The following is a 19119-nucleotide window of genomic DNA, read 5'->3' as shown; positions in this document are numbered from 1 at the left end:
CAGCCAAAGAAGAGGTATTTTATTTTATTTTATTTTATTTATTTATTTTTTTTTAGAAGAGGTATTTTAAGTCTTAGCTTATTTTGCACAGTGTGATTGACCTACCTACTCTACTGTTACTTTATCTGGTGAAAGGTGGAATCACTCAGTTACCTGTATGTTCCTTTCTGTAGACTTTCCTGTGATGCTGAGAAATGAGAGTGCTACTGCTAACTTCTATAGACCACTGACTGTGGGCCAATTGTTGTGTTAAGTGCTTTACATTCATAATCTTAGTCTCTAAAGAGTCCTATGAGATAGGAATTATTGTCCTGATATTCAAAATGAAGAAACTGAAGTTCAAGGAGATTAAGTTAACTCACCCACATCATAGAGCTAAAGAGTTGAGAGAGCCAAGTCTACGCTCAGGTCCTCCTAACTCCAGAGCCAGTGTGTTGAACCATTCAGTAATTCTTCCTCTTGCTAAATACACTCTCACAGGTAAACCAGGCCAACCATGCCAGTCTCACTAATGGTTTCTTCCTTCTTTTTGTGTGGAAAGAATGTCAAAAATGGGACTTTGCAATTCATAAGGTTTCTGTAAAGTTTGACTTATTATCAGTCTTAGTCCCAATAATCCAGGAAGCCATGCAGATGTGTATCCACAGATGTAAAACATTCAAGGAGCAAATGAAAGAGTCAAGACACAATTTTAAATATGCTTGCTACATGACAACTGGTTTTTAAAGTTATACCCGCAAAATATTTCATTTTAAAAGGCACAATCATCATTATGGAAATTATATTCATAACAAATGTATCCCTTGACCATTTTCCCAAGTTGACATTGGTTCTTTTTATTGATTGCTTCTTTCAAAATTGGGGGAAGCAATAATTATAATAATAATATAATAATAATAATAATAGTACAAAAACAACTGGTACTGACAATTTCTTGTTCTGAGGCCACTTTGTAAGATTTAATAGAATCCAGGTCTACCCAAGTCAGGAAAAAAAGTGAACTGGTATTTTTTTTTTTAGCTTGTAAATGATATATGCATTAAAAGTATGTACATTACTTACATGGTTCACTGTGCCATTTTTCCACTTTACTTTTCTTCTGCTCCTCTGTGGATTCTTGACAAACCATGATGTATGTTACTATCTCATTAACCTTTCCTGGTCATTTTAAAACTAAGCTTATGCTCTTCTGTGGGTGGTCCTACCCTGTGGATGGCTTTAAGTCTTTCTGTTCATGTGCATGATAGGCAGTCCCTTAATGATGTCTTTAAAAAGTTACTTTTCCTTATTTGTTGTTACTATTTCTCAAAAAATATCTTAGATCCTTGATTTTGTTTTCTTTAGACCTGTCCAGTGTTTTTTGTTGTATACATACTACTTCATCTGCTGCTCTAAACGTTTAATAACTTTCCAGACAGTAAGTATCTGGAGATATTGCCCCCTCACTCACTGAATTACTTTGCAGCCTGAATTCTAAATGTTTTCAAATATTACGGCTTTTATTATTTATCTCATGTTGCAGCTACGAGACCTTTGTACACGTTTACTCCTCAAGGAATTTAGCTGTTAAAGCACTTCCTCTATGCTATCAATGAGCTACACATTTCAAGTACTATAATAGCATATTTTTTTAAAACCTCATGTAAAAATAAAGTGCTAATATTATATTCTACAGGAGAATAAAAGACAGTTGTTTTCACAGAAAAAAAAATATGATAGGAAAACACAGATGCCATGAAATTAGGTGTTTTTTAGCCTGTGATTTCTGGGAAAAAATTTATATAAAATGGTGATGAATGAAATCAACATCTAAATGTATGGCCACTTCATTTTTTTTAAAGGTCTATAAGTCACTTGTCAAAGAACCATATTCAAAGCTGGAAAAAATTCTTATTTTCAGAAACCATGGTACATGGATATTAATTCTTTGTCATATGTATACATCATTTATTCAACCGTATCTTCAGTAACTAGCGGCGCTTAGCTAAAAGGTCTATTACCCAAGTGTCATTGTTCAGCTACCTCCTTTAACATGTAGCAATCCTACTTCTTAATACAGTGGTTTCTGATTGTTTTCTCCTGTTCCACTTCATCCTTTACACCTGATGTTTAAAATCCCCTCATCAAGTGCTCATCCATAAGCAAAGCAAAGGAATAGAAATTGGAAATCAAATGTACCAACTCATTGCGTTGTGCATTGAAATGTGGATTTTCATACATACTCCCTGAGGAGCAAAAATTCATTCATTCCATTGAACTTTTTTTTGTCCCTAGGATACCAGGTAACTAGTTTGAATGCTTGTTCTCACTGGCTTCACTCAGTCAGAGAGGAAGTTGGAAGTGATTGATTCTGGTAGTTGGTAGCAATGGCTTTGGAGAGAGGAAGATGAGTTTGTATTCTTCTGGCCACTTTCTCAGTGTGTGAAGAAGGTTCTGAACTTCTCTGAACTACAGCTATAGCACCTTCAAATTAGGAATTAAATCTATAATGGAATTAAATGATATCTGTATGAAAAGTTCTTAGCACATGTTACGACCTCAATACATTTTTGCAAGTAGATGCAATCATTGCTATTAGTGCTGCAGTCATGGTGATAGAACATTATAATGTATTCTAACTAACTTGGAATGCTTGTTGCTCTGATCATTATCTAGTACCAAGTATTTGTAGATAAAATGACGCTCAGATAAAATATATGGGAATACTTCTGGGAAAGCCCTGGCCATGTCCAAGTTTCAAAAAACTGAATATTCACAGACATAGTTCTTTAATTTGGAAAATTGTCATGCTGCTAGCAATTAGGATCTAAATGGATAGTTATAACTGAACAGAGCAATAATGAACAGGCAGCATTTTCTTAAACATGTGCATAAGTATGGTGGACTCTGAGTAGCCTCTTCAACTCTCACTGGAGTGCATTTGTTATTCAAAACCCTGTTTTAGAAAATTATGTATTTACTTTTTGCTGTGCTGGGTCTTCATTGCTGTGCCCTGGCTTTCTCTAGTTGCGGTGAGCAGGGGCTCATTGCGTTTCATCAGCTTCTCATTGCAGTGGCTTCTTGTTGTGGAGTGTGGACTCTAGAGCACAGGCTGAGCAGTTGTGGTGTTTAGGTTTTGTTGCTCTGTGGCATGTGGGATCTTCCTGCACCAAGGATCAAACCCATGTCCCCTACATTGGCAGGCAGATTCTTAACCACTGGTCTACCAGGATTGTTCCAAAACCCTTTCTTAATGGAATAATCGAGGTATGATTTGCCACTGGATTACAATATTCTGAAGTGGACAGAACAAATAAATGGTAAGCCCCAGACTTGGAGCATGAAAGGCTTTGTGCTTTTCAAATATGATTAATACTCATTTAATCTTTTCCCATCATTCTTATTCTAAAATAAATCACATTTACTCTCGTGTTATTTCTGAGAAAATTAAACCTTGTGTACTACATGGCAGAGGTGATTTTCAAACTCAGATCAGTCCAAATGCAATCTTTCCATTCATTGTATTTACCATCTGGAATCTATTTCAGTTAACTGCTAAGAATCTTATCTAAATATTTTCTCAAATACCATATTAATGCAATTTTTCTAACTGTCCAAATCCTGTGGAACTTCATGGATTCATAAACTATAAACGAAGAAACAGGAATCCAGTTTTAGCTACAAGGGAAGTCCCTTTTAAGCTCAATAAGAACAATTTAAGGGCTTCCCTTGTGGCACAGCTGTTAAAGAATCTCCCTCAGTGTGGGAGATCTGGGTTCAGTCCCTGGGGTGGGAAGATCCTCTGGAGAAGGAAAAGGCTACCATTCCGGTATTCTGACCTAGAGAATTCCATGGACTATATAGAGTCCATGCAAAGAGTTGGACTCAACTGAGCAACTTTCATTTCTCAAGAACAGTTTAAAAAAATCATCACATATATTTTTTATTTTCTTTCCCTCCCATTTCTTAATGTTCTCCCTGTAGTTAGAATCAAGGTGGATTTTGCCTGGATAAGATTTGATCTCTGTTACCCATCAGCTTTTAAGTTTTCGTGCAACTCTGGAGACTGGACAAGACGTCTGTGAAAAAACATAGATGACTTATTTTAAGAACCTGTATGCAGAAGCAATAATTTAGATGATTCAGTGCCATTTTTAGGGATAATGGTTTATAATATGAATGCCATAATGAAGTGTTTTTTTTTTAATCTGTAGTTTGATTTTGAAGGCTTCTCAAACCATTCCTCTAACGAAAAGAAAAAAAAAAATCATGTCCTAGCCTCACCTAATAAAAAGAATTTTATTACATGAGAAATAACTTAAATTAGGGCTTCCCTAGTGGGTCAGATGGTAAAGAAATGCAGCTTAAATTGTGGTCATGTTTTGTTTTGCACTAAGTACATGTGTGTCCTCCAGGTGGCCCTCTGCACACAAGTTCAGCAGCCTTGGGGTCCCACAGTTAGATGTCATCTGTTAGGCCTGCCCACTAAACTCTTGAGTCCTCACAGGACAGAAGCATTCTTCTCATAGCATCTGTTTCCTGAGCTGGCAACCAGATTTTTATATACTTAACTGATAAAAAAACAATAATGAATGAGCATAAAATTTGCCTAATACCAGAAGAAGCTGGTAATTAAGACATGTATGTGTATAAATTAATTTAACATTGTGAGCAATCCCTAAAACCAAGCCTGGAAACATCCCACTGTTAACTCCAGGAAGGCGATCCAGATTTACTTCCTAGCTCCTTTACTTCCTGATGTTGTACCTACCCTTTAAAAAGTGTCCGTGCCTCTCTTTTCTGGTCTGTAAAATGGAAACATTAATCGTACTTAACTCATGTTCTTATTGTTAGGATCACTTGAGGTAATGGTAATCACCATGAAATACTTGCCAAAATAGCCTGCCTGGAGGAAATAGTCAATAAATATGACTGAAGTTTGATCTGCATGGATGCAGGGCTTATAACCCTACAGAACATCCTTGGTTTAGAATAATCCTCAAATCCAGAAACAGGTTACTACATGAAATGTTTTAGACCAAAAAAAGAAAAGAAAGGAAATAACACTTAAAACAATTGTTGTTTAGATGATTTATGTTTGAAAAGATGAAAGAAAAAAAAAAGATGAAAGAAAAAACTATTTTTTTAACAATAGTGTCTCACTTTATTAGACATATTTCTTATATTAACTCATTTTTATTGGTAACTGTATTTACTGACTCTAGCTGAACTGCTTAGATTTGAAATGTCTCATCTCTTTCACCAAAGTTTACCTTCTTGAGAAAGGGAAATTTTATTCCAAATAGAACCTTGGGCAGTGCCCTGTAAATATTTTTAAACACCCAGGAACATTAAAACAACTGTAAATATGTATATAAATGTCTACTTACACATTGTATGTAGTGTGTGTATGTGTGTCGACACAGAGGCATATTCTAGATACACGTAGAGTGAGAAATATAGCTGCATACAATGAAATGGTTAGTGAAGTAGCAACTGACTATCAGAAAATGCAAATTTGCATCCTGATTATGATATATTTAATTACAGATAGAAGCTCGGGAGGTCACTTAGCCCAGTTAAGCCTTGGTGTCTCCAGTCAGACGTGTACTACCCAGTGAAATTTTCAGCACTGATGTATGCGTTCTCTCTGCCTACTGTCCAGTGTGGAAACCAGTGGCTGTGCATGGCCCTTGAGCACTTAAGATGCTGCTAGTGTGACTAAGGAACTGAATTTATAAATTATATTTTATTTTAACTGTTTTTCATCTAAATAAGGACATATGCCAAGTGGCTACCTTACAGTCTAGCTATAAAATCTATAAAATCTAGGTGGATGGGACAATAACACAGAAAAAGTTTAAGTTGAATTTCCCTGATCTGGGTGCTGTAAACACTCTTACCTTCTTTTTGAAGTAAATGCTATCTTCTCATAATGCATTACATTTTAAACCTCTTTTTCTTTATTTCTCTCAACAGATCTTGAAAACTTTAAGCCGAGGACAAGAAGCACCGTGTCTGTCCGCCAGGGTCAGGGGATGGTCCTGCTCTGCGGCCCACCAGCCCATTCTGGAGGTAACTAAGTGCACCAACAAGTGCACGCTTCACTGGCTGCTATTTTGCTTGCTGATTGTTCTCCTGTGAGCATCGGCTTGGGGGACAGTGTCATTTGTAGAGATTCCCAAAGTCCCTCTGTGTGGAGGAAGCATCGTTGGCAGTCCCTGCCACAATTAGGATAAGAAAATATCAGATTGTGCAAATGATCCATCCTGCTGATGTCTACCTGGCACAAGGGGAAAGACACCTGAGTCAATCAAAATCAGAATCCTGTTGCTTGGTGAAACCACGTAGGTAAATCGCCAGCTCTGTGGCCAACTTGGTTGTATTAAAGGACAGCCTTGCTTCTTTTCATCTCATTGTGGGTCTGTGAAGGGATCAGACCCAGAACCAAAGTCCCTTGACCACAGAATCCAGGGTGACTTTGTGAGCACACATAATGGCTAGATCAGTTAGGAATGCATTTGATTGCAAGTCCCTGAAAACAAAGCTAACACTGGCTTCCATGGACTTAGGTTTGTGTTGTCCTCACACACACAAGACTTCCAAAGTTATGTAGTGTAAAGTTGGCACTACTTCTTAGGAGGATCTACCAGGACTCAAGCCCTTTCTCTGATTCTTCTCTGAAGTTTCTATGGGGGGAGGGGGGAGGGTGCATGGCTAAGGCACCAAATTTGCAATGCTCCAAGGTGGAAATGAGAAGAAACCGGGACAAATGTCAGGAGTCTCTCCATTGTAAACTGCTTTATATTATGGAAGGTTTGCTTTGCCCAAGGACTTGTATGTATATTTCATTGATCACCCCAGTGGCAGAAGAGAAAACTCAAGTATTTTATATAGATGTGGAATGGCCCTAAAAATAATCATAATTTTGAATAAGGGAGAATATGGAGAAATGCTGTGTAGGCAACTTGCAGTGTCTACTAAAAGGACTAATGATGTCTGAAAGGGGAATCTGACTGCACATAGAGTTCAGTAGTCTGGAAGCTTAATAGTTAGTGATATTTATTAGGATTCCATGACAGTTTGTGTTGACAAGACTGATGAACTCTATTTGTGGTCTTTCTGGGTAAAGTTTGATATCTGCCCTCCTTGTTATTACCTTAATTTTCCATTTGGCATTACTCGTGATTGAAAAAGAAAATATTTTAAACTGAGAATTTGAAAACATCATTTTATTTTTGTCCTCTCTTCAAAAGTTTTAACTTTTCCTTCACGCCTAATGCCCTAGCTAACATTTTTAGCAGCAAATAACAATTATTTAATCGTGAAACAGCTGCAAGGCTTGCATTTCAGGCCTGAAGAATACAAAAGCAGGTGGAAGAGGCGGGCACTCCTCCAAGTCTCAATGGAGGGTATAGAATTTTTAGGGTTTCTGGAAACTGGCAGAGAATCCAGATTAGATTTCAGGAGTTTGCGTTCTGAAGAAGTGGGTTTATTCTTTAGGACTTCCTTTTGCCTCCAAGTTAATATCAGAACCATTAAATGTGAAGTCCAGGCCATGAGTTCTGGTCCCGGCTCTGTTTCAGATCATTATTAGACTGATATAGTAGTCATATTGGACTATTATGTTCAAATTATCTATGCAGCACTCATTAATCTCTACATGAAGAGATTAAAAGAAATCTCTCAGATCCTTTTTAGTTCTATCACTACATAATAATAGCTAAATAAAGACTAAATATGTCTATCAACTATATTTGCATTGCTGGAATCCTGTCCTTTATATGAGGAAAAGAGTTAACTGGACATATATTTAAAGTGATGTTCACTCACACTAACAGCTCTCTTAGTGCAAAATCTGATCAAAATAAGAATAGAAGATTTTGCTAATTTCTTCTGCAGGCTACCTTCACAGTGTTAAGCTTTCACAACATGGCAGCAACTCTGAAAATTAATCATATAGCATATTGAGGAAAAAAAAAAAATACCTCACCACCTCCCGGTATACTGATATCTTTAGGAAAGGCAAAACACACGAAGTGCTGCTGTGCCTCTCCGCAATGAGGCACCTGAATACTTTCCCCTTCCCACTGAGAAATATATTAAAAATTCCTGTAGACATTCATTGAAATTTGCTTGTCTCTGCTGGCAGCAGTCAGCAGCTCTGAAATCCAGTTTCTTGAGCTGTGCTGACATTCCTGACAGTCTTGATGGTGAAAGACAAGGAAATAAATATTCTCATTATGGGCTCTGTTAGAAACTGTGAGCTCAGTCATACTGTGGGCAAAGCAGGCAAGGCAAGGGTATTTGCGAGACAACAACCAAGTGGGTCTTGAAGGTTATGTGAGACCATCGCAGACACCCATCAGTTTGGGGCAGTGGAGTCAGTGATTATCTGATGAAATCTCCCCAGTTACTCAAAACCCCCCAATGCAAACTGTCCAGCAGTGACTCTCTCATTGCTTCTCTAGGCTGTGATCACCTCAAAGCTGGCAGCATCGCTAAGAGCCTCTGGCCATACTGAGCGTTTTAAACCCAGCATATGGTATCCCAGTTTCTATTGTAACAGATCATGCAGAGGAAAGGAAATGAGTCAGCCTTTTATTATATCAGCGGGATACTGGGTAATGGCATGAAATCCATTGTAAAGGATGCTCTATGTCCTATTTCAAAAGCTGTGCAGTGTCAGACCTTCTTAGGGTACCAAAGAAATGAGCAGCAATTAATCTGCTTTGAAAACCTATTCAGTCAGCAGGTATTTCCAGTGCTCTACCTAATCACCATGCATAGCATCTTTGTCATCTCTTGGTTAATAGGTACAAATTCAGATGTGATGTCATTGCATAGACAGTCCTATTAAATCTTAACCCAAACACCAAAAAAAAAAAAAAAAAAAATAGAAATTGCTGTGGATGATGTGGTTGTCTGTGATGCTTCTTCACATTAGAAATAGAGTTTTAGGAGATTCAGAATTTTCACCTTGCTTTCCATCAACTCTCGGATCATTTGACAGCAGGAATTCATGATCTTTAACCAACTGCTCATTAAATAGGAACAGAAATGAGGTGCTTTGAGGTTCTTCCTCCTAACATACTAGAATTACCAGATTATTCACGGGTGAAATCCCCATGAGCTGTTCACCAAGGGAGGTTTTTGTTTCCACCTTCCTTTTATATGTCACCAAGATCCTTGCTCCTCAAAATGTGGTCCATGGGCCAGAAGTATCTTCCTTACCTGGAAATTTGTTAAAAAGGCAGTGTTAGGACCACACAGGGCCTGTTGTCTCCAAAGTCACATTTTAACAAAATCTCCAAGTGATTTACACGCACATTAAAGTTTGAGAATCCCTGAGCTATATCTGTGACGCCCCCACACTCCTCACTTGTGTCCAGGGATTGCAGGAAGCAGAAGCATCATCAGGGTAGCATATGAGACCACAGGTGACCAGCCCTTTCCCAAGGATATTCTGATTCCATAAGCCTGGGGCAGGGTCCCTCAGAGCCATTGTTCCAGTGGACTCTGAGGCAGCACCAGATTGAAGATCCACCCACTGTGATCCCTTTTCTGCAAAACCAGCCAAGGTTCACCCTGCTGAGGTGGAGTACTTTGATTTCCACATCAAACCCAAGCAGAAGGGCAGAACATCTCTTCTATCAAGTTCATATTTAAAAGAATTTAAGATAAAATATGATCACCTCAGGCTTTCCTCCAGTTTTGTCCTTGTTGTGAAGGGAAATGAACAACTCAGAAAGGACTGGCTTTTTCTTGAGTATTCATATGAAGAAGCAGCATTTTACACGTGGACGCTTCTTACTACATTATTGCTAGAGAAAGTATGCCTTCCGGGAGCACGTGATTCTAAGATTATTTTCACTGTTATGAGTTTTAGAGAAACTAGCTATTAATATAATTGTTATCTTTGAATGCTTTTATACAGAATGCATCCCCATTGAACTTAGATCTCATTCACACAGCATCAGACTCAAGGACCTTATAACAGTGTCTGTAGAGTTCCTTAGGGGGTTTATAATCTTTAGTTTACATTGCATTATCTTTGGATCCACATGGTAATCCTATAAGGAGTAAAGACATGTGTTTTCTAGAAAAGAAAATCGAAGCAAAGAGATTAAGTGAGGTCACACATTAATCAATGGCAGGTTCAGGAATTACCTTTGCCTAGAATATGCACCCCCCTTTTTTATTTTTTATTTTTCTTTACAGTCAGGAGACAACTGTACACATAGTTATTGGATGCTGCATGCATTAATTCTTTGAGTTCCATCCCAGATCAATGCAGTCTGAATTTTTTGAGAGGGATTCCTCTGGCATCATTAATAGTTTTGTTTTGTTTTGTTTTGTTTTTTTCTCTGCACTGGGTCCTAGTTGTGGCACATGGGATCTTTGATCTTTGTTGCAACATGAGGGTTCTTTTAGTTGGAGCAAATGGAATCTTTAGTTGCAGCATGCAAACTCTTAATTGTGGCATGTGGGATATTTAGATGTAGCATGTGGGATCTACTTCCCTGACCAGGAATCGAACCCGAGCCCCCTGCATTGGGAATGCAGAGTCTTAGCCACTGCACCACCAGGGAAGTCCCACATTCATAGTTTTAATAGCACTCCAGTTGACTCTACTGTGCAGCCTGAGTGGAAAATGTGTGTCTCTGCCCTAAAAAATCAAATAGGTCTTGTACCAGCAAGACCTTTCTATTTGCAAATATCTCCAGGGTCTCAGAAATTTGCATGGATCTAGATATATCTTGATTATAGCCTGAAAAAAATCAATCATGCCTTTCTACAGCATGGTTATTTCAGCTGGATATTTTGTCTTTGCTGTAGGACAAAGGTAAAAGCATGAAACTAGGACACCCACATTCTAATCCTAGCACTGCCCTTAACTTACTTGAGTCAGTTACATAATTGCTGCTCTGAACCCTCTTCTTTTTCTGTCTCCCCACACGTACTTGAGTTCCAGCATCAAGATGTCACCTTCAGAATCCAGCTCACCCAGTTTCTTAATTAGTCCAAACTATGCTGACAGGTCACTGGGCCAGGACTAATCTTGCTCTGCTGAAATGAGCATCCTTTATGCCCAGAATAATCTTTAAGACATCTACATTCTAGTCAAGAATGTATAATGGATAAGGCAGGCAGTGCCTAATTCCCCTGTCCATGTCTTACTCCCCACTCCTGCCCCAGCTTGGCTCCCATGCTTACCAATATTATGTAACTTCAGCTAATACAGGTGCATCTGTATTAGCTCCTAATGACAACCCATTCCATTGCAATCCAGACAGTTTAGCTCTTGCTTTCATGTTTTACCCAACAGTACATGGAGATTCCATTTTCGCCCAGCTCCAAACCTTAAACCGTAACACACTATTTCTGATACTGTGACCTCCAGACAGTATAATTATCAAGCCCACTCATCATATCAGACCTTTTTGGATACTAACATCTTACTGGCTAGGTTCTAATTTTCTGTCTTGTTTGGGCAACTGGCCACCTTCCTTAGGAAGCAGTCCTTCCACTACCAGCTTATTCCTCTACTTTGTCTCACTGAGATTTCAGACTCTCTCCTACCCCACATCTTGGTTCCCAGCAGAACTCACAAATCCTTACACAATATTATGGCAACTAAATGGAATGTATCTTTGCCCTTTCAGTTCAGTTCAGTCTCTCAGTTGTGTCTGACTCTTTGCAACCCCATGGATTGCAGCACACCAGGCTTCCCTGTCCATCACCAGCTCCTGGAGCCTGCTCAAACTCATGTCCTTCAGAAAGTCAGTGATGCCATCCAACCATCTAATCTTCTGCCATCCCCTTCTCCTCCTGCCGTCAATCTTTCCTAGCATCATGGTCTTTTTCAACGAGTCAGGTTTTCACGTCAGGTGATCAATTAAACCCCTTTGCCCTTTAAACCTCTCCAATGGGTTTTAAGGGTAAAAAGACATAACAGATGTGGTACCAGTTTGCACAATTCAAACATGCAGACATTCTTGATTTTATTAATTAGGCTTAGTTTGATTTTTTTATTTGCATAATCTTGAAATTAAGGTTAAATCAGAAATGTTGCTTGTCTTTGAAAACATGATTTATATTCATGTAGCAACTTTTAGGTAGGCAAATATTTTTCAGATATCTCTTCCAAGAGATTCATCTGGAATATGCATCTATTATTAACATAAACTCATTATGCTCTGGTATTGTGGCTTTATTAAAATGCTGATTTAGCCATTCTCCTAACATCTGAAAATTGCTCTTAAAAATGCAACATGACAGTTGAGGTAAAGTCTCCCAATCATCTCTTCTTAGGCCAAGCCCTCTATAACTCTTTGCATTGTACATTAGTGTGTACAGTATGTGTCTGGGGTCCATTCATTTTCTTAGAAGAAGCAAAGCATTAAGTGGACCTCAGAGGAGCTAAGGTTTTTAAAAGATTTCTGATAATTTTTTAAATAAACTAAGAAACATAGTCTTCAGCTTCTTTTATATGGCAATTTGAAAAACAGTAAAGTCTGAAATTTCTAAATGGCTGTGAGATTAACAGTCACTCAATTGCCATGGAAAACCATAAAAAGAATTTCATTCTATGCATTGTAATCATCTCCTTTTCTGGTTTTAGTGGGGACGTGGATGGCTGCACATATCAGGACAGAGAGTCAGCATTGCATTTCAGGTGTCTTGGGGGGTGTGTGTGGATTGAGAGAAGGTGCCCAAAAATAGGCTCAATTTTTAAGAGGTTTAAATAACAAGTGATGAATTGTATTCTTAGGACCTTGAGTCTTTATTGTTTGTTCACCACTGAGGTAGCTGCTCTTTGATGTCCATTTCATGTCACCTGAAAAGTGACTTACCTGAGAAGTGCCTTATGTCCTGCAAGTAAATTTTAGAACCACAGGTGCTCAGCAAGTTAAGACTGACCTTGTTGGAGACCAGTGATTCTGAAGAGGTTCTGTCGCGAAGGTAATATGTAGCTTTTTGACATCTGGACATGGAACCCTGGGAAATAATGTTTAACATGCCGGTTGGGACAGCATTGAAATAATACTGCTGTTCTAGCCTTCAAGAATATTATGTATCAAACTCAGTGAAACCAACTTTTATGATTTTATTTCAAAGGAATATGCAGTCCGAGTTCCACTTCTAAGTCCAAAGCATTATATATTCATTTGAGTAGATATCTACTGAAATTCACTGAGGAAAGGTTAATATTTAGTTAGTGATAGGTTAATCAGCACCATAGTACTAGGTTTTTTTTTTTTTTTTTATCTAGTATTAAATATTCTTAAGGCAGTCCTGTTAGATGCTCCTTGACTCTACCCTGTTCCTTTGAAAAATACAAACCTGGATTCTTTTTTTTTTTTTTTTCAAACCTGGATTCTTTAATCTGAAACTTAATGAGCTGATTCCTCCCTTTTTTTTCTCTTCCCACTTTGTCAATCAGAGGAGGTTACAGCACCCGGCTGATTTAATCAGCATAGAGAAATGTGAAACAGTTTGAAAGATGAGGTTTTTCTCCTTTCATTAAACCTCCTTTTTTCACCAGTTGAGAAAAAAAAAAAAAAAGCCTTCTGGATCAGGGATTACTTGTTATAAACTTGTCTGACCTAAACAGCCTGGTGGAGTGTTTCATGTTTGGATGCAGAGGCCACTAGGATTATTTGTCCTAACCACAACAGATGCAGGCTCCATTTCTTTCAGCCATGAGATAATGTAGCTCAACTGTTTGATTCCACTTATATGAGATAGGTAGAATAGTCAAATTCATAGAGTCAGAAAGTATAGTGATAGATGCCAGGGGCCTGGGGTTTGGGGTGGTGAGGAAGGAAAATGAGGAGTTAGTGTTTAATGGGGACACAGTTTCAGTTTAGGAAGGTGAAAAATTTGGGAGATGGATGATGGTAAAGTGTTGCACAACAATGTGATTGTACTTACTATACAGTTAAAATATGTTTAAAATAATATATGTGACTTTTACCATAATTGTTTTTAAATGTTAAAAAAAAGAAGGAATCAATAAGGAAAGCAAAAGGGAGAAATTAGGCCCCACATTTTTAGAAGAATGGTAAGCTTCTCCATCACTAGATGTGATAAGAAGAGTTGAGATGAACATTTCTGATCTTGATTATTTCCAAAATCAGTTAAGCATATTCGGTGATGCTACTGATGTACTTTTTTGCCTTTGAACTGTCCTATCCATTCTTTAAAACAACTTGAATGTTTCATGACTATACTTTTGAATGCCAAATATCAATAACTGCATACTTTTGAGTACAGGAAATTAGTTGTATAAATAGAAGCATTCCCTGATCTTAAAATAATTCTGAGTCCCCCCAGTTTCTTAAACTAACCTGTCATAGAGAATTGCTGGTCTGTTTTCAAAGAAGATCACCCTGGGAAGGGTAGCTGTGCACTTTGTACTTTCATTCTCCTTCCAATTCTAGTAAGAGACATATTTAAACTGTCTTTGCACCTATAGCAAGTCTCAGGCCATAACACTTAGAAATAGACTCAGCTACTTAATAGCAGTCCAGTATTTCTGCCTGGAGAGTCCCATGGCCTGAGGAGCCTGGCAGGCTACAGTCCATAAGATCACAAACAGGTGGACATGGGTGAGGAGCTGAGGACACACACACTTAACAGCAATTAGTTAAATTTCTTTGGTAGCCTGAAGAAGATCATTTAGTTCTTAAAAAAAAAAAAATGCAAAACTAAATTTCATGATTTTTTAAATTCCTTTTCTTCTTTGCTTTTATACATGCATTTCCATGTTCTTTATTTAGCCAAAATCAAAGATTTTATAGTTCATTATTGATGACCCTAATTACCCAGCTCCTCTCCTGATATGACAGTTACTCTGTACTTAATTTCATGATAGGCTCTATAGTTGTAGATAGATTTAACTTCAAGTTGAGAATGTCTCTATTTTCTTTTCAAACATTAAAAAAAAAAAATCAAAGTGATTATCTCCAGGTTTGATCCTTAGAACTGGAGAACCATTCATCTGTCAGAGTGAGGGTCAAACACATTAGCACCAAAAGAAAATGGCATTTGGAAAGTGAGATTTGATCCATAAAAGCTGACTGTGATCATTCAACAAAGCTCACCTGCATGCAGAATTCCCTTTCAGAGGTATCCTGTCCCCAAAAGCAGTGAAAGATGATACTGTGTGGAAACCTAGGTGCTAGGTGGGCTGTGAAGAGTCTGCAGATGTGAAAAGCACATTATATGCCCAGTAGAGTGCTACCAGCCAGAGCAGAACAAATGATCAACACTGATCCTCCAACAACATGAACCTGGCTGAGCATTTCATAAATAATCCGGTGGACAATCACCGAAGGATATATGGCAAGCACTCTTGTTTTAATGCCTGTTAGAAATATGAATCTTGTCTTTTCAGCTGAAGAAAGAAATGAGCGGCTCTTTCGATACATTTTCAGAAATGAATCAGTTTTGTCAGGTCAGTGCATCACGATTTTACATTGAATTAAGCAGGATAATGGTGCAGTACATAGAATGAGGAAATGCTGGCTGAGTCCTGGAAATTTGAAAATAGACTCTGGTTGGGAGATCAGAAATGGAAGGTTCAAGCAGAATATTTACCACTGTCAAGGATCCTGATCCTATGAATATGATCGTACAATCGTGAAGTTGGCCATTTTTCTGATATACTTTTTTATCTCATTTAGTTTAGTTATTAGACATTTAGAAAAGAAATACCTGGAGTTGGTCAAATCAAAGACCAGGCAACACTATGCATGTACACAAGTGAGCTCACTTTTACTGGCAAAAGAATAGATGGTAGCATTTTGTCTAAAGGTAGGATTATAGCTTCTGATTTAGAAGAAAATGACTCAGTGAAGTGGCTGTTTGTTTATCAAGGTCAAACTGTAAAGACAAAAAGCTTCTTTAACTCATCATGTTTATGTGAGTTAGCTATAGTCGCTAATAATTTTGGTATTTGAAACAGAGAATAAATACAAAATTTCGAATGAAGTAGTAATCCTTTTACAGAAGGAGCAACCCTGCCTACATTGTGAACTGAAAAAAAAAAGTCACAAATTTAATGCAGAAGCAGGTTGGGAGCCTGTTGATGATATTTTAGGTGGGTCCCGCCTGCTGATGAAGCAGTGGGCAGCCACGTTGTACGGAGCAATAATGTTCGTTCCCATTTCTTACTGCAATACACTCTGTTTTTCTCACATCGGCTGGTCGCAGGCTAACACATTATCACCATCCTCACCATCAAAATTAACCCCTGGAAAGGAGTTGTGTTATAAAAACACTCTGCAGGAATTCATAAATCCATATGGTAGCACAGCTGGAAAGATAGCTGCAGTTGATAATGTAGTGACTCAAAAATATCCAAAGCATATCTACTTTGCGAAGTCATTTAGAATTTGTACACTTTCTCCTTCCCTCAGACTGACATACACACTAGGGAACACCTGGGAAATGCCAGAATGCTTCAGTTTTATAGATGCTTGAAGCCCCAGTTCTTATCATTTCACGCAAACTCAGATTTGCCTTTCAAAAGAATAAATAGAATTTTCAAAATAAATAGTAGACGATTTAAGTACCCTATATTTCTTCCATTTGTGGTTCCTGATTACTGCAAAATGAGGCCAGATTGAGACATCTCTGAAATAAAAACCTGGGTATAACAAGACATGTCTACACCTTGTCTGTGGGTTTTGCTACCTTCTCAGCTTGTTCACTGTATTGCCAGCTAGCGTTCCTTATCAGTGTTCAATTCCAGTTTACTTCAGTGAAGTTACTGTGATCAACAAAATTTATGATTGGGTCCCATTGGAGTACATAAATCAGGATACTGAAGTTGAAGAGAATAGATTTTTTTTTTTTTTTAAGTGAAAGCATCAAACTTTGGCAGAACTTCTCAGATGCCAGCAGTTATAGCAGACACAGAAATGAGCAAAAACAGAGTGGTTCCTCTTATCGTGGAATCTACAGGTCTGCTGGGGCATGAGCGAGTAATCAGATAACCACACTGGGACGTGAACTCTCGGTTATGAGGTGGGAAAAGAACAGAGCTCAGTGATCTGACCCTGTAGAATAGGACATGTTGTAGTCTGGGAGAAGGCTTCCCTGAAGACATAGCTCTAGACATAAGACGTAGCTTAGATTTTTAAGGATGAAGGAGGACAAGGAAAGAAGGACTAGTAGATTAGACAGGACAACAGTGCATAGGTCTTGGGTGGGGACATTGCCTGGCTATGAGAGAAAACTCAGTGTGGTGGGACCTTCAGAGCAGCAGGAAGAGTGGGACAGGTCTCAGTCTGGGATACAGGCAGACACTAGAGTCAGATGTGGTAGTAAAGATTTCGGTGTCTTTCCAAAGAGAAGTTAGAAATTGCTAAAGATTTCTTTTTTAAGTAGTATTGTGAAATAGGTTATAAGTTAGGGTGGAACGCATTTTAAAATGGTTTCTTGGCAGCTAAGGCTGATTTATTATTACCCAGTTTTCTATGAAAAAAGAAAGAAACAAGGGTCCATATAGTCAAAGCTATGGTTTTTCCACTAGTCATGTATGGATGTGAGAGTTGGACCATAAAGAAGGCTGAGCACTGAAGAATTGATGCTTTCAAACTGTGTTGCGGAGGAAGATTCTTGAGAGTCGCTTGGACAGCAAGGAGATCAAGCCAGTCAATCTTAAAGGGAATCGACTCTAAATATTCATTGGAAGGACTGATGCTGAAGGCTGAGGCTTTAATACTTTGTCCACCTGATGTGAAGAGCCAACTCATTGGAAAAGACTCCGATGCTGGGAAAGATTAAGGGCAGGAGGAGAAGGGGACGACAGAGGATGAGATGGTTGGATGACATCACTGACTCAATGGACATCAGTCCAGTCGCTCAGTCATATCCGACTCTTTGCGACCCCATGGACTACAGCATGCCAGGCCTCCCTGTCCATCACCAGCTCCTGGAGTTCAGCCTGGCATGCTGCAGTCCATGGGGTCTCAAAGAGTTGAACATGGCTGAGAAACTGAACAACAACAAAAATCAAACTAAAATCAGAGGATTACCATCAAAAATTTATTTGAAAAATTACTTATACACGTAGCACAGGTAAGTCAAATAGAGAAGTGACCATTCAATACAGTCTTAGTCCATCCAGGCTACTACAAAATACTACAGACTAGGTGGCTTATAAACAACAGATATTTATATCCACCGTTCGGAAGACTGGACGTCTGAAATCAGGGTGCCAGCAAGGTGAAGTCAGGACTTTCATCTTGGTTGATTGTGCTTCAGTCACTTCAGTCAGACTTTGTGTTACCCTATGGACCATAGCCTGCTAGACTTCTTGTCCATGGGATTCTCCAGGCAATAATATTGGAGTGGGTTGCAATTTCCTTCGTGACTCAGACGGTAAAGCCTCCGCCTACAATGCGGGAGACCTGGGTTCGATCCCTGGATCGGGAAGATCCTCTGGAGAAGGAAATGGCAACCCACTCCAGTACTCTTGCCTGGAAAATCCCATGGACGGAGGAGCCTGGTAGGCTGCAGTCTATGGGGTCGCAAAGAGTCAGACATGGCTGAGCAACTTCACTTTCACTTTCTTTAGGGGATCTTCCTGATCCAGAGATGGAACCCACATCTCTTATGTCTCCTGCATTGGCAGGCAAGTACTTTATCCCTAGCACCACCTGAGAAGCCCCTTGGTTGATTGCCAGCCCATTTTTGCTGTATAGAAGGAATATGGCAGTTCTGTGGGATCTCTTTTATAGAAGCAATAATCTCATTTGTGAGGGCACTGCCCACAGGATGTAATCACCCCTCACAGACCCCACCTACTAATACCATTGCCTTTATGATTTAGTATTTCAAAATATGAATTCTGAGGGAACACAAACAGTTACACTAGAGTAGATAATAACAACTAAAGAACGGAATTGTAACAAGAAAGACAGAAAAAATGTCTTTTTTTTTCTATTGCCTCAAGCAATAGCCACTTTGTATTTCTCTATCAAATACACGTTAAATCTGGACACCTACTTTAAATATGGGCTTCCCTGGTGGCTAAGATGGTAAAGAATCTGACTGCAATACAGAAGACCCAGGTTCAATCCCTGGATCAGGAAGATCCCCTGGAGAAGGGAATGACAATCCACT

General features: G+C 38.7%; 1 protein-coding gene across 3 annotated transcripts in view; it reads left to right on the top strand.

The window, feature by feature from the left end:
• CNTN4 (contactin 4) overlaps positions 1-19119 on the top strand; it is a 975314-nt gene that overhangs the window by 707875 nt on the left and 248320 nt on the right. For all 3 annotated transcript variants that reach the window (XM_043886604.1, XM_043886603.1, XM_043886605.1), the window contains one exon: positions 5959-6054. In XM_043886604.1, coding sequence (XP_043742539.1) covers positions 5959-6054 — 96 coding nt within the window. The remainder of the gene's footprint in view (positions 1-5958; positions 6055-19119) is intronic.

The sequence above is a fragment of the Cervus elaphus genome, chromosome 24, assembly GCF_910594005.1.
Source record: "Cervus elaphus chromosome 24, mCerEla1.1, whole genome shotgun sequence".
NCBI lineage: Eukaryota > Metazoa > Chordata > Mammalia > Artiodactyla > Cervidae > Cervus > Cervus elaphus.
The sequence above is the reverse complement of the archived record's forward strand: the minus strand, read 5'-3'. Positions and strand labels throughout refer to the sequence as shown.